Below are 14,900 nucleotides of genomic sequence, written 5' to 3'. Positions count from 1 at the left end.
AGACAGCTAGTCTGAGTCCCAGACAGAACCAGAAAGACATTACAGACAGCTAGTCTGAGTCCCAGACAGAACCAGAAAGACATTACAGACAGCTAGTCTGACTGGGTCCCAGACAGAACCAGAAAGACATTACAGACAGCTAGTCAGAGTCCCAGACAGAACCAGAAAGACATTACAGACAGCTAGTCTGACTGGGTCCCAGACAGAACCAGAAAGACATTACAGACAGCTAGTCTGAGTCCCAGACAGAACCAGAAAGACATTACAGACAGCTAGTCTGACTGGGTCCCAGACAGAACCAGAAAGACATTACAGACAGCTAGTCTGAGTCCCAGACAGAACCAGAAAGACATTACAGACAGCTAGTCTGACTGGGTCCCAGACAGAACCAGAAATACATTACAGACAGCTAGTCTGAGTCCCAGACAGAACCAGAAAGACATTACAGACAGCTAGTCTGAGTCCCAGACAGAACCAGAAAGACATTACAGACAGCTAGTCTGACTGGGTCCCAGACAGAACCAGAAAGACATTACAGACAGCTAGTCTGACTGGGTCCCAGACAGAACCAGAAAGACATTACAGACAGCTAGTCAGAGTCCCAGACAGAACCAGAAAGACATTACAGACAAAGGAGTTCCCGTCTGGGAGTTCCCGTCTGTTACAGACGGGCCTCACAGACAACCACTGCGGTGTGTGTGTGTGTGTGTGTGTGTGTCAGCAGGTGTGTGTACGTGTGCAGGAGGAGAGGAGGAGCAGTGAAGAGGTATGTCGAAGGCTGGAGACTGAGAGGGAGGAGCTTAGAGACCAGCTGCAGCAGGCAACCAATCAGGTGAGAGAGGCTTGGCCTTGACTCCCATCAAGGACTCAGACTCTCCTTTGATACACAAACCACATACTGTACTGACAACATTCTGACCGTGTGTGTGTGTGTGTGTGTGTGTGTGTGTGTGTGTGTGTGTGTGTGTGTGTGTGTGTGTGTGTGTGTGTGTGTGTGTGTGTGTAGATCTGGCGTTTGGAAGGTGTCATACAGCAGCAAAGTCAGGGGTGTGTGGCCTCTGAAACTCCTCCCACCTGCGGAATCCACTGTTCCCACCTCCGAGAGGATCTACAACACATACAGGTTACACACACACACACACACACACACACACACACACACACACACACACACACACACACTTAAATTGAACAGATTGGTGTCTAAATCACAGATTAGTGTTGATTGGTTTTTCAATCTCTGCTGTGTGTGATGGATGGTGTGTGTGTGTGGTTGTGTGTGTGTGTGGTTGTGTGTGTGTGTGGTTGTGTGTGTGTGTGTGGTTGTGTGTGTGTGTCAGGAAGAGATGGAGCGGCAGAGAGAGAGTTACCAGAGGGAGATGACAGGCCTGAGAACAGACAAACAGAGACTGGAGGAGAAGGTTCTAGAGCTCAACCGACAGAACCAAGAGAACACAGACACAAACGTTCTAGAACACAGCCAAGAGAACACAGACAGAAACGTTCTAGAACACAACCAAGAGAGCACAGACAGAAACGTTCTAGAACACAACCAAGAGAACACAGACACAAACGTTCTAGAACACAACCAAGAGAACACAGACGAGAGAATCCGGTAGGTTGGAAAACTTTAAACAACGACAAAACACTATTCACCTTATGATGCCTCGCCCACATGACCCAGTTCCTGATCCAACCTAGATCTTCAACCTAGATTTTCAACCTAGATCTTCAACCTAGATCTTCAACCTAGATCTCCAACCTAGATCTTCAACCTAGATCTCCAACCTAGATCTTCAACCTAGATCTCCAACCTAGATTTTCAACCTAGATCTCCAACCTAGATCTCCAACCTAGATCTCCAACCTAGATCTTCAACCTAGATCTTCAACCTAGATCTCCAACCAGATCTCCAACCTAGATCTTCAACCTAGATCTTCAACCTAGATCTTCAACCTAGATCTCCAACCTAGATCTTCAACCTAGATCTTCAACCTAGATCTTCAACCTAGATCTCCAACCTAGATCTTCAACCTAGATCTCCAACCTAGATCTTCAACCTAGATCTCCAACCTAGATCTCCAACCTAGATCTCCAACCTAGATCTCCAACCTAGATCTTCAACCTAGATCTTCAACCTAGATCTCCAACCTAGATCTCCAACCTAGATTTTCAACCTAGATCTCCAACCTAGATCTCCAACCTAGATCTTCAACCTAGATCCAACATAACCAGACAAGGTAAAAATCTGTCGTTCTGCCCCTGAACAAGGCAGTTAACCCACTGTTCCCCGGTAGGCCGTCATTGAAAATAAGAATTTGTTCTTAACTGACTTGCCTAGTTAAATAAAGGTAAAATAAAAAAAATATTATTTTCCTACTTTCAGCCCATCCACAAACAAGCAAAACTTCATTAGATATCAATGAAATTTGGCAAAACTATGGAATAACGTGCACAGAATTTGAAAGGTATGTTAATTCTATGTTGAGGATTTTTTTGTTGAAAGAATCAAAAAGTTCCCTTTCACTCGGTCACTCAGTGTAACATACTATGGGGAGTCAACGCGTTTTTAGTTTTCTTCAGGGTAATGTGATTGGTCGTTGACTGCCCATGGTATGTTATACCCCGTTTCCTCCTACAGGGAACAGTAGTTATAGTCAGAACTGTACAGATTTATTTCACGTAGTATAAGCACTTGGAAGCTTACGTTCATTAGCATTAGCATTCTCATAGAGAATGACTGGCGGTGTTAGCTAGTTAGCATATTAGACTGTATCTAATGGTCGTTATACATAGTCTGTATCCCTTATCAATCAAAGATCAATGCTTGAAATAGCAATGTTGTTAGACACAGAATATCAATGACAAAAGACAGAAACGGAGGCGAAATGTTTTATGACGATAACATTAGGATATTTGCAATCTGTTGCGCCACGAAGCTAACGAGCTAACATCGCCAGTCATTCTCTATGAGAATGCTAATGCTAACAAATGTTGGTTTCTGAGTGCTTATGCTACGTGAAAACAAACGTTAGAATTTTTTCAATAATTCTCCTCAATATAGAATTGACATATCTTTAAAATTCTGTGCACGCTTTCTAATAGTTTTGACAAATTTAAATCACATTTAAGAATGTTTGGCTTGTTTGTGGATGGGCCGGAAGAAGGTAAACAATCTCAACAAATTGGATGCGCCCTTGTTTTTTAAATTTTTTATATTTTAAATTTAATTTTAATTTTTATCCCCTTTTCTCCCCAATTTTTCGTGGTATCCAATCGCTAGTAATTACTACCTTGTCTCATCGCTACAACTCCTGTACGGGCTCGGGAGAGACGAAGGTCGAAAGCCATGCGTCCTCCGAAGCACAACCCAACCAAGCCGCACTGCTTCTTAACACAGCGCGCCTCCAACCCGGAAGCCAGCCGCAACCAATGTGTCGGAGGAAACACCGTGTACCTGGCCCCCTTGGTTAGCGCGCACTGCGCCCGGCCCGCCACAGGAGTCGCTGGAGCGCGATGAGACAAGGAAATCCCTACCGGCCAAACCCTCCCTAACCCGGACGACGCTAGCCCAATTGTGCGTCGCCCCACGGACCTCCCGGTCGCGTCCGGCTGCGACAGAGCCTGGGGGCGAACCCAGAGACTCTGGCATCGCAGTTAGCACTGCGATGCAGTGCCCTAGACCACTGCCCCACCCGGGAGGCCCCCGCCCTTGTTTTTTATTCTTTTAACAGTGAATTAACTAATGACATCACAATTTATTTAACTAGGCAAGTCAGTTAAGAACAAATTCTTATTTACAATGACGGCCTACCGGGGAACAGTGGGTTAACTGCCTTGTTCAGGGGCGGAACGACAGATTTGTACCTTGTCATCTCGGGGGATTCGATCTAGCAACCTTTCGGATACTGGCCCAACGCTCTAACCACTAGGCTACCTGCCGCCCCTCCAATCGAACCACTAGGCTACCCTGCCGCCCCTCCACTCTAACCACTAGGCTACCTGCCGCCCCTCCAATCGAACCACTAGGCTACCCTGCCGCCCCTCCACTCTAACCACTAGGCTACCTGCCGCCCCTCCAATCTAACCACTAGGCTACCTGCCGCCACACTGTTGTTGCCAGGGGGTCATAAGGTGACTTATATTCTGCAGTGTGGTAACACATTTTTACATATTGTGTGTGTGTGTGTGTCTCCAGGTCAGAGTGTGAGGAGCGCCTGAGGGCGGAGCTTAAGGCGGAGCTTGATGCGGCTGTTGCCACGAGCAACCAGAGAGAGCAGGAGCTGCAGACTCAACTAGCCGATCTCCAATCACAGGTAGTCTACTCAACTAGTCAATCACCAATCACAGATTATCTACTCAACTAGTCAATCACCAATCACAGGTATTCTACTCAACTAGCCAATCACCAATCACAGATTATCACGAGGAGCTTCACTAACCACAGATCTAGGATCTGCTCTAACTCACTATTGATCTGAGATGTCTGGGGGGGGGGGGGGGGATCTGCTCTAACCTCACTATTGATCTGAGATGTCTGGAGGGGATCTGCTCTAACCTCACTATTGATATGAGATGTCTGGAGGGGATCTGATCTAACCTCACTATTGATCTGAGATGTCTGGGAGGGATCTGATCTAACCTCACTATTGATCTGAGATGTCTGGGGGGATCTGATCTAACCTCACTATTGATCTGAGATGTCTGGGGGGATCTGATCTAACCTCACTATTGATCTGAGATGTCTGGGGGGGGGGGATCTGATCTAACCTCACCATTGATCTGTGATGTCTGGGGGGGATCTGTTCTAACCTCACTATTGATCTGAGATGTCTGGGGGGATCTGATCTAACCTCACTATTGATCTGAAATGTCTGGGGGGGATCTGATCTAACCTCACTATTGATCTGAGATGTCTGGAGGGGATCTGTTCTAACCTCACTATTGATCTGAGATGTCTGGGGGGATCTGATCTAACCTCACTATTGATCTGAGATGTCTGTGGGGGGGATCTGATCTAACCTCACTATTGATCTGTGATGTCTGGGGGGGATCTGTTCTAACCTCACTATTGATCTGAAATGTCTGGGGGGGGATCTGTTCTAACCTCACTATTGATGTGAGATGTCTGGGGGGGATCTGTCCTAACCTCACTATTGATCTGAGATGTCTGTGGGAGGGATCTGATCTAACCTCACTATTGATCTGAAATGTCTGTGGGGGGGGGGATCTGATCTAACCTCACTATTGATCTGAGATGTCTGGGGGGGATCTGATCTAACCTCACTATTGATCTGAAATGTCTGGGAGGGATCTGATCTAACCTCACTATTGATCTGAAATGTCTGGGGGGATCTGATCTAACCTCACTATTGATCTGAGATGTCTGGAGGGGATCTGATCTAACCTCACTATTGATCTGAGATGTCTGGGGGGGATCTGATCTAACCTCACTATTGATCTGAGATGTCTGGAGGGGATCTGATCTAACCTCACTATTGATCTGAGATGTCTGGGGGGGGGGGATCTGATCTAACCTCACTATTGATCTGTGACGTCTGGGGGGGATCTGTTCTAACCTCACTATTGATCTGAGATGTCTGGGGGGATCTGATCTAACCTCACTATTGATCTGAAATGTCTGGGGGGGATCTGATCTAACCTCACTATTGATCTGAGATGTCTGGAGGGGATCTGTTCTAACCTCACTATTGATCTGAGATGTCTGGGGGGATCTGTTCTAACCTCACTATTGATCTGAGATGTCTGGGGGGATCTGATCTAACCTCACTATTGATCTGAGATGTCTGGGGGGGATCTGTTCTAACCTCACTATTGATCTGAAATGTCTGGGGGGGGGGGGGGGGATCTGTTCTAACCTCACTATTGATCTGAGATGTCTGGGGGGGATCTGTCCTAACCTCACTATTTATCTGAGATGTCTGTGGGAGGGATCTGTTCTAACCTCACTATTGATCTGAGATGTCTGGAGGGATCTGATCTAACCTCACTATTGATCTGAAATGTCTGTGGGGGGGGGGGGGGGGGGGATCTGATCTAACCTCACTATTGATCTGAGATGTCTGGGGGGGATCTGATCTAACCTCACTATTGATCTGAAATGTCTGGGAGGGATCTGATCTAACCTCACTATTGATCTGAAATGTCTGGGGGGGATCTGATCTAACCTCACTATTGATCTGAGATGTCTGGAGGGGATCTGATCTAACCTCACTATTGATCTGAGATGTCTGGGGGGGATCTGATCTAACCTCACTATTGATCTGAGATGTCTGGAGGGGATCTGATCTAACCTCACTATTGATCTGAGATGTCTGGGGGGGGGGGGATCTGATCTAACCTCACTATTGATCTGTGATGTCTGGGGGGGATCTGTTCTAACCTCACTATTGATCTGAAATGTCTGGGGGGGGGGGGGGATCTGTTCTAACCTCACTATTGATCTGAGATGTCTGGGGGGGATCTGATCTAACCTCACTATTGATCTGAGATGTCTGTGGGAGGGATCTGATCTAACCTCACTATTGATCTGAGATGTCTGGAGGGATCTGATCTAACCTCACTATTGATCTGAAATGTCTGTGGGGGGGGGGATCTGATCTAACCTCACTATTGATCTGAGATGTCTGGGGGGGATCTGATCTAACCTCACTATTGATCTGAAATGTCTGGGAGGGATCTGATCTAACCTCACTATTGATCTGAAATGTCTGGGGGGGATCTGATCTAACCTCACTATTGATCTGAGATGTCTGGAGGGGATCTGATCTAACCTCACTATTGATCTGAGATGTCTGGGGGGGGATCTGATCTAACCTCACTATTGATCTGAAATGTCTGGGGGGGATCTGATCTAACCTCACTATTGATCTGAGATGTCTGGGGGGGATCTGTTCTAACCTCACTATTGATCTGAGATGTCTGGGGGGGATCTGATCTAACCTCACTATTGATCTGAGATGTCTGGGGGGGGATCTGATCTAACCTCACTATTGATCTGAAATGTCTGGAGGGGATCTGATCTAACCTCACTATTGATCTGAGATGTCTGGAGGGGATCTGATCTAACCTCACTATTGATCTGAGATGTCTGGGGGGGATCTGATCTAACCTCACTATTGATCTGAGATGTCTGGAGGGGATCTGATCTAACCTCACTATTGATCTGAGATGTCTGGGGGGGGATCTGATCTAACCTCACTATTGATCTGAAATGTCTGGAGGGGATCTGATCTAACCTCACTATTGATCTGAGATGTCTGGAGGGGATCTGATCTAACCTCACTATTGATCTGAGATGTCTGGGGGGGATCTGATCTAACCTCACTATTGATCTGAGATGTCTGGGGGGGATCTGATCTAACCTCACTATTGATCTGAGATGTCTGGAGGGGATCTGATCTAACCTCACTATTGATCTGAGATGTCTGGGGGGGGATCTGATCTATCCTCTGGAGGGGGTGGGAAATATATATATATATATATATAAAAAAAAATTTAACCCTTAAACTAAACAGACAGTTGAATAATTTCCTGTTTGACTGAGCTAACTTCCTGTTGTAGGTGGAGAGGAAGGCGGGGCCAGCAGACGGTCACCATGACGACAGTGAGATTGACAGGCTGCGAAGGGAGGTGCAGGAGACCAGAGACATGAACCAGAGACTGAGAGAGCAGTTGCAGGTACACACACACACACACACACACACACACACACACACACACACACACACACACACACACACACACACACACACACACACACACACACTCACTCTCACACTCACACTCACACTCTGTCAGTGTCACTACTAAAGAAATGTGTGTGTGTGTGTGTGTGTGTGTGTGTGTGTGTGTGTGTGTGTGTGTGTGTGTGTGTGTGTGTGTGTGTGTGTGTGTGTGTGTGTGTGTGTGTGCGTGTGTGAGAGAGAGAGAGATATAACATAGTTTATTTTCTTTTAGGAGGAACCACAGAGACACTCTGAGGAACGACACGTGGCGGCGTTGCAGGTTCTGGAGAGACGAGCTCAGGAGGAACTGCAGACAGAGAGGAACAGACTACAGACACTACACCTGTTACAGCTAGGTAGCACACTACACCTGTTACAGCTAGGTAACACACTACACCTGTTACAGCTAGGTAACACACTACACCTGCTACAGCTAGGTAACACACTACACCTGTTACAGCTAAGTAACACACTACACCTGCTACAGCTAGGTATCACACTACACCTGCTACAGCTAGGTAACACACTACACCTGCTACAGCTAGGTAACACACTACACCTGTTACAGCTAGGTAACACACTACACCTGTTACAGCTAGGTACCACACTACACTACACTACACCTGCTACAGCTAGGTAACACACTACACCTGTTACAGCTAGGTAACACACTACACCTGTTACAGCTAGGTAACACACTACACCTGCTACAGCTAGGTAACACACACACTACACCTGTTACAGCTAGGTAACACACTACACCTGTTACAGCTAGGTAACACACTACACCTGTTACAGCTAGGTAACACACTACACCTGTTACAGCTAGGTAACACACACTACACCTGCTACAGCTAGGTAACACACACTACACCTGCTACAGCTGGGTAACACACTACACCTGTTACAGCTAGGTAACACACTACACCTGTTACAGCTAGGTAACACACTACACCTGTTACAGCTAGGAAACACACACACTACACCTATTACAGCTAGGTAACACACACTACACCTGCTACAGCTAGGTAACACACTACACCTGCTACAGCTAGGTAACACACTACACCTGTTACAGATAGGCAACACACTACACCTGTTACAGCTAGGTAACACACTACACCTGTTACAGCTTAGTAACACACTACACCTGTTACAGCTAGGTAACACACTACACCTGTTACAGCTAGGTAACACACTACACCTGTTACAGCTAGGTAACACACTACACCTGCTACATCTAGGTAACACACTACACCTGTTACAGCTAGGTAACACACTACACCTGTTACAGCTAGGTAACACACTACACCTGTTACAGCTAGGTAACACACTACACCTGTTACAGCTAGGTAACACACTACACCTGTTACAGCTAGGTAACACACTACACCTGCTACAGCTAGGTAACACACTTCACCTGTTACAGCTTAGTAACACACTACACCTGTTACAGCTAGGTAACACACTACACCTGTTACGGATAGGTAACACACTATACCTGTTACAGCTAGGTAACACACTATACCTGTTACAGCTAGGTAACACACTACATCTGTTACAGCTAGGTAACACACACTACACCTGTTACAGCTAGGTAACACACTACACCTGCTACAGCTGGGTAACACACACTACACCTGCTACAGCTAGGTAACACACTACACCTGCTACAGCTGGGTAACACACTACACCTGTTACAGCTAGGTAACACACTACACCTGTTACAGCTAGGTAACACACACTACACCTGTTACAGCTAGGTAACACACTACACCTGTTACAGCTAGGTAACACACACTATACCTGTTACAGCTAGGTAACACACTACACCTGCTACAGCTAGGTAACACACTACACCTGTTACAGCTAGGTAACACACTACACCTGCTACAGCTAGGTAACACACTACACCTGTTACATCTGGGTAACACACTACACTACACCTGCTACAGCTGGGTAATACACTACACCTGCTACAGCTAGGTAACACACTACACCTGCTACAGATAGGTAACACTACACCTGTTACAGATAGGTAACACACTACACCTGTTACATCTGGGTAACACACTACACCTGTTACAGCTAGGTAACACACTACACCTGCTACAGATAGGTAACACTACACCTGTTACAGATAGGTAACACACTACACCTGTTACATCTGGGTAACACACTACACCTGTTACAGCTAGGTAACACACTTCACCTGTTACAGCTAGGTAACACACTACACCTGTTACAGCTAGGTAACACACTACACCTGTTACAGCTAGGTAACACACTACACCTGCTACAGCTAGGTAACACACACTACACCTGCTACAGCTAGGTAACACACTACACCTGTTACAGCTAGGTAACACACTACACCTGCTACAGCTAGGTAACACACTACACCTGCTACAGCTAGGTAACACACTACACCTGTTACAGCTAGGTAACACACACTACACCTGCTACAGCTAGGTAACACACTACACCTGTTACAGCTAGGTAACACACTACACCTGCTACAGCTAGGTAACACACACTACACCTGCTACAGCTAGGTAACACACTACACCTGTTACAGCTAGGTAACACACTACACCTGCTACAGCTAGGTAACACACTACACCTGCTACAGCTAGGTAACACACTACACCTGTTACAGCTAGGTAACACACACTACACCTGCTACAGCTAGGTAACACACTACACCTGTTACAGCTAGGTAACACACTACACCTGTTACAGCTAGGTAACACATACACATACACACACAGTCTACACTACAGCTAGGTAACACACTACACCTGTTACAGCTAGGTAACACATACACATACAGTCTACACTACAGCTAGGTAACAATCACCATGTCAACAGGCTATACTCCTCACCATGGCAACTGGTAGATTTGTACTTCTGTGTTATCAATATGGATTATGTCTGTCCGTCCGTCCGTCCGTCCGTCCGTCCGTCCGTCCGTCTGTCTGTGTGTCTGTCTGTCTGTGTGTCTGTCTGTCCTTCTGTCTGTCTGTCCTTCTGTCTGTCTGTCCTTCTGTCTGTCTGCGTGTCTGTCTGCGTGTCTGTCTGCAGTACACAGAGTGGACAGTTGGTGATGATGGTGATGATGATGGTGGTGATGATGATGATGATGATAATGATAAAGATGGTGGTGATGATGATGATGATGATAAAGATGGTGATGGTGATGATGGTGATGATGGTGATGATGATGATGATGATAATGATAAAGATGGTGATGGTGATGATGGTGATGATGATGATGGTGATGATGATGATGATGATGATAAAGATGGTGATGATGGTGATGGGGATGGTGATGATGATGGTGATGATGATGATGATGGTGATGGTGATGGTGATGATGGTGATGATGGTGATGATGGTGATGATGATGGTGATGGTGATGATGGTGATGATGATGGTGATGATGGTGGGAATGATGGTGATGATGATGGTGGTGATGATGATGATGATGATGATGATGATGATGATGATGATGATGATGGTGATGATGATGATGATGATGATGATGATGATGATGGTGATGATGATGGTGATGATGATGGTGATGATGATGGTGATGGTGATGATGATGATGGTGATGGTGGTGATGGTGATGATGATGGTGATGATGGTGATGATGATGATGGTGATGATGATGGTGATGATGGTGATGATGGTGATGATGATGGTGATGATGATGGTGATGATGATGATGATGGTGATGATGGTGATGATGATGATGGTGATGATGATGGTGATGATGATGATGATGTGTCTAGATAAGCAGGGTACAGAGCTGAGCCAGCAGTACACAGAGTGGAGTAGACAGTTGACCCAGAGACACATGAAACACATCGAAGACCTGCAGACTGAACTACACACACACACAGAGATGACGGCCCTGCAACAGGTAACACACACACACACACACACACACACACACACACACACACACAGAGATGATGGCCCTGCAACAGGTAACACACACACACACACACACACACACACACACACACACACACACACACACACACACACACACACACACACACACACACACACACACACACACACACACACACACACACACACACACACACACACACAATAACATATGCTATTAAATTGGGAACTGACTATCTGTGTGTGTGTGTGTGTGTGTGTGTGTGTGTGTGTGTGTGTGTGTGTGTGTGTGTGTGTGTGTGTGTGCAGGACTTGAAGCAGCAGAATCAATACCAGGTCTTTGAGCGTCAGCTGGATGAGAGTCGCTGTGCCGTTCTGGAACTGCAGAGGGAAAACACTGTGCTGAGGGACCAGCTGAGGTAGACACACACACACACACACACACACACACACACACACACACACACACACACACACACACACACACACACACACACACACACACACACACACAGACACAGACACAGACACACACACACACACACACACACCTCTCCTCATCGTATCCCCTTTCTTCCGTTGTCCTGTCCTCTCTACTCTTCCAGGTCGGGAGAGGAGGCGATGGGAAGAGAAAGAGAGCAGAAGGAGAGAGAGGAGGAGGCCCAACGACTGAGAGTGGAGGTGGACAGACTGAGAGAGGAGGAAGCCCAACGACTGAGAGTGGAGGTGGACAGACTGAGAGAGGAGGTGGAGAAACGGGAAGAGGCTCAGAAACAACGGGAGGAACAGAGAGAAGAAGAGATGAGAAAAGAGGAGGCGCAAAGAGAGATGGAGGAGAAGAGGAGGGACGAGGAGAAGAGGAAGGAGGAGGAGAACAGGAGAGAGGAGATGACGAGAAGAGAGGAGGTTGAGGAGAAGAGGAAGGAGGAGGAGGAGAAGAGGAAGGAGGACGAGGAGAAGAGAAGGAAGGCGGAGGAGGAGGAGAAGAGGAGGAAGGAGGAGGAAGAGGAGGAGAGGAGAGAGGAGATGAAGAGAGAGCACAGGAGAGCGATACAGAGTCTGGTGTGTGAATACAGCAGCTCTCAAACAGAGCTACAGACTCGCATAGTGGCCCTGGAGACAGAGTGAGTATCACACTGGAGTGTGGAGCGGGAGGAGAGGGGTGTGTGTTCCCAGGCTGCAGGAGGAGAGGGGTGTGTGTTCCCAGGCTGCAGGAGGAGAGGGGTGTGTGTTCCCAGGCTGCAGGAGGAGAGGGGTGTGGTTAACGTGTGTGTGTTCCCAGGCTGCAGGAGGAGAGGGGTGTGTTTAACGAGTGTGTGGTCCCAGGCTGCAGGAGGAGAGGGGTGTAACGTGTGTGTGGTCCCAGGCTGCAGGAGGAAAGGGGTGTGTTCCCAGGCTGCAGGAGGAGAGGGGTGTGGTTAATGTGTGTGTGTTCCCAGGCTGCAGGAGGAGAGGGTTGTAATGTGTGTGTGTTCCCAGGCTGCAGGAGGAGAGGGGTGTAACGTGTGTGTGTTCCCAGGCTGCAGGAGGAGAGGGGTGTGGTTAATGTGTGTGTGTTCCCAGGCTGCAGGAGAGAGGTGTAACGTGTGTGTGTTCCCAGGCTGCAGGAGGAGAGGGGTGTGGTTAATGTGTGTGTGTTCCCAGGCTGCAGGAGGAGAGGGGTGTGGTTAACGTATGTGTGTTCCCAGGCTGCAGGAGGAGAGGGGTGTAATGTGTGTGTGTTCCCAGGCTGCAGGAGGAGAGGGGTGTAATGTGTGTGTGTTCCCAGGCTGCAGGAGGAGAAGGGTGTGTTCCCAGGCTGCAGGAGGAGAGGGGTGTGTGTTCCCAGGCTGCAGGAGGAGAGGGGTGTGTGTTCCCAGGCTGCAGGAGGAGAGGGGTGTGTGTTCCCAGGCTGCAGGAGGAGAGGGGTGTGTTTAACGTGTGTGTTCCCAGGCTGCAGGAGGAGAGGGGTGTAACGTGTGTGTGGTCCCAGGCTGCAGGAGGAGAGGGGTGTAATGTGTGTGTGTTCCCAGGCTGCAGGAGGAGAGGGGTGTAATGTGTGTGTGTTCCCAGGCTGCAGGAGGAGAGGGGTGTAATGTGTGTGTGTTCCCAGGCTGCAGGAGGAGAGGGGTGTAATGTGTGTGTGTGTTCCCAGGCTGCGGGAGCGTGAGGAGAGGTGCAGGAGGAGAGAGGTTCCTCTCTGTGATGATCTCCAGATGGGAAGACTACAGGAGAGACTCACTGAGAGAAACCAACTCATCAAACGCTTGGTGGTAAGAAAACAAACCTACCCCACACTCATACACACACCTACCCCACACTCAGACACACACCTACCCCACACTCAGACACACATCTACCCCACACTCAGACACACACCTACCCCACACACCTACACACACCTACCCCACACTCAGACACACATCTACCCCACACTCAGACACACACCTACCCCACACTCAGACACACACCTACCCCACACACCTACCCCACACCTACCCCACACACCTACCCCACACTCAGACACACATCTACCCCACACTCAGACACACACCTACCCCACACTCAGACACACACCTACCCCACACTCATACACACATCTACCCCACACTCATACACACATCTACCCCACACTCATACACACACCTACCCCCCACACCTACCCCACACACCTACCCCACACACCTACCCCACACACCTACCCCACACTCATACACACACCTACCCCCCACACCTACCCCCCACACCTACCCCCCACACCTACCCCACACACCTACCCCACACACCTACCCCACACTCAGACACACACCTACCCCACACTCAGACACACACCTACCCCACACTCAGACACACACCTACCCCACACTCATACACACATCTACCCCACACTCAGACACACACCTACCCCACACTCAGACACACACCTACCCCACACACACCTACCCCACACTCAGACACACACCTACCCCACACCTACCCCCCACACACCTACCCCACACTCAGACACACACCTACCCCACACCTACCCCACACTCATACACACACCTACCCCACACTCAGACACACATCTACCCCACACTCATACACACATCTACCCCACACTCATACACACACCTACCCCACACTCAGACACACACCTACCCCACACTGACACACACCTACCCCACACTCATACACACACCTACTCCACACACCTACCCCACACACCTACCCCACACACCTACCCCACACTCAGACACACACCTACCCCAC

At 48.2% G+C, this 14,900-nt stretch overlaps 1 protein-coding gene across 1 annotated transcript in view; it reads left to right on the top strand.

Annotated features, from left to right (window-relative positions):
* LOC129844725 (trichohyalin-like) overlaps positions 1 to 14,900 on the top strand; it is a 33,447-nt gene that overhangs the window by 11,578 nt on the left and 6,969 nt on the right. Inside the window, exons 7-16 of the mRNA XM_055912778.1 lie at positions 725 to 832; positions 1,007 to 1,123; positions 1,341 to 1,615; positions 4,199 to 4,316; positions 7,585 to 7,701; positions 7,981 to 8,104; positions 11,546 to 11,676; positions 11,979 to 12,088; positions 12,275 to 12,793; positions 13,804 to 13,921. Of these exons, the coding sequence (XP_055768753.1) occupies positions 725 to 832; positions 1,007 to 1,123; positions 1,341 to 1,615; positions 4,199 to 4,316; positions 7,585 to 7,701; positions 7,981 to 8,104; positions 11,546 to 11,676; positions 11,979 to 12,088; positions 12,275 to 12,793; positions 13,804 to 13,921 (1,737 nt within the window). The remainder of the gene's footprint in view (positions 1 to 724; positions 833 to 1,006; positions 1,124 to 1,340; positions 1,616 to 4,198; positions 4,317 to 7,584; positions 7,702 to 7,980; positions 8,105 to 11,545; positions 11,677 to 11,978; positions 12,089 to 12,274; positions 12,794 to 13,803; positions 13,922 to 14,900) is intronic.

The sequence above is a fragment of the Salvelinus fontinalis genome, unplaced genomic scaffold (assembly GCF_029448725.1).
Source record: "Salvelinus fontinalis isolate EN_2023a unplaced genomic scaffold, ASM2944872v1 scaffold_0213, whole genome shotgun sequence".
Lineage (NCBI taxonomy): Eukaryota > Metazoa > Chordata > Actinopteri > Salmoniformes > Salmonidae > Salvelinus > Salvelinus fontinalis.
Note: the sequence above shows the minus strand (reverse complement) of the source record. Positions and strands in the feature narration are given on the sequence as shown.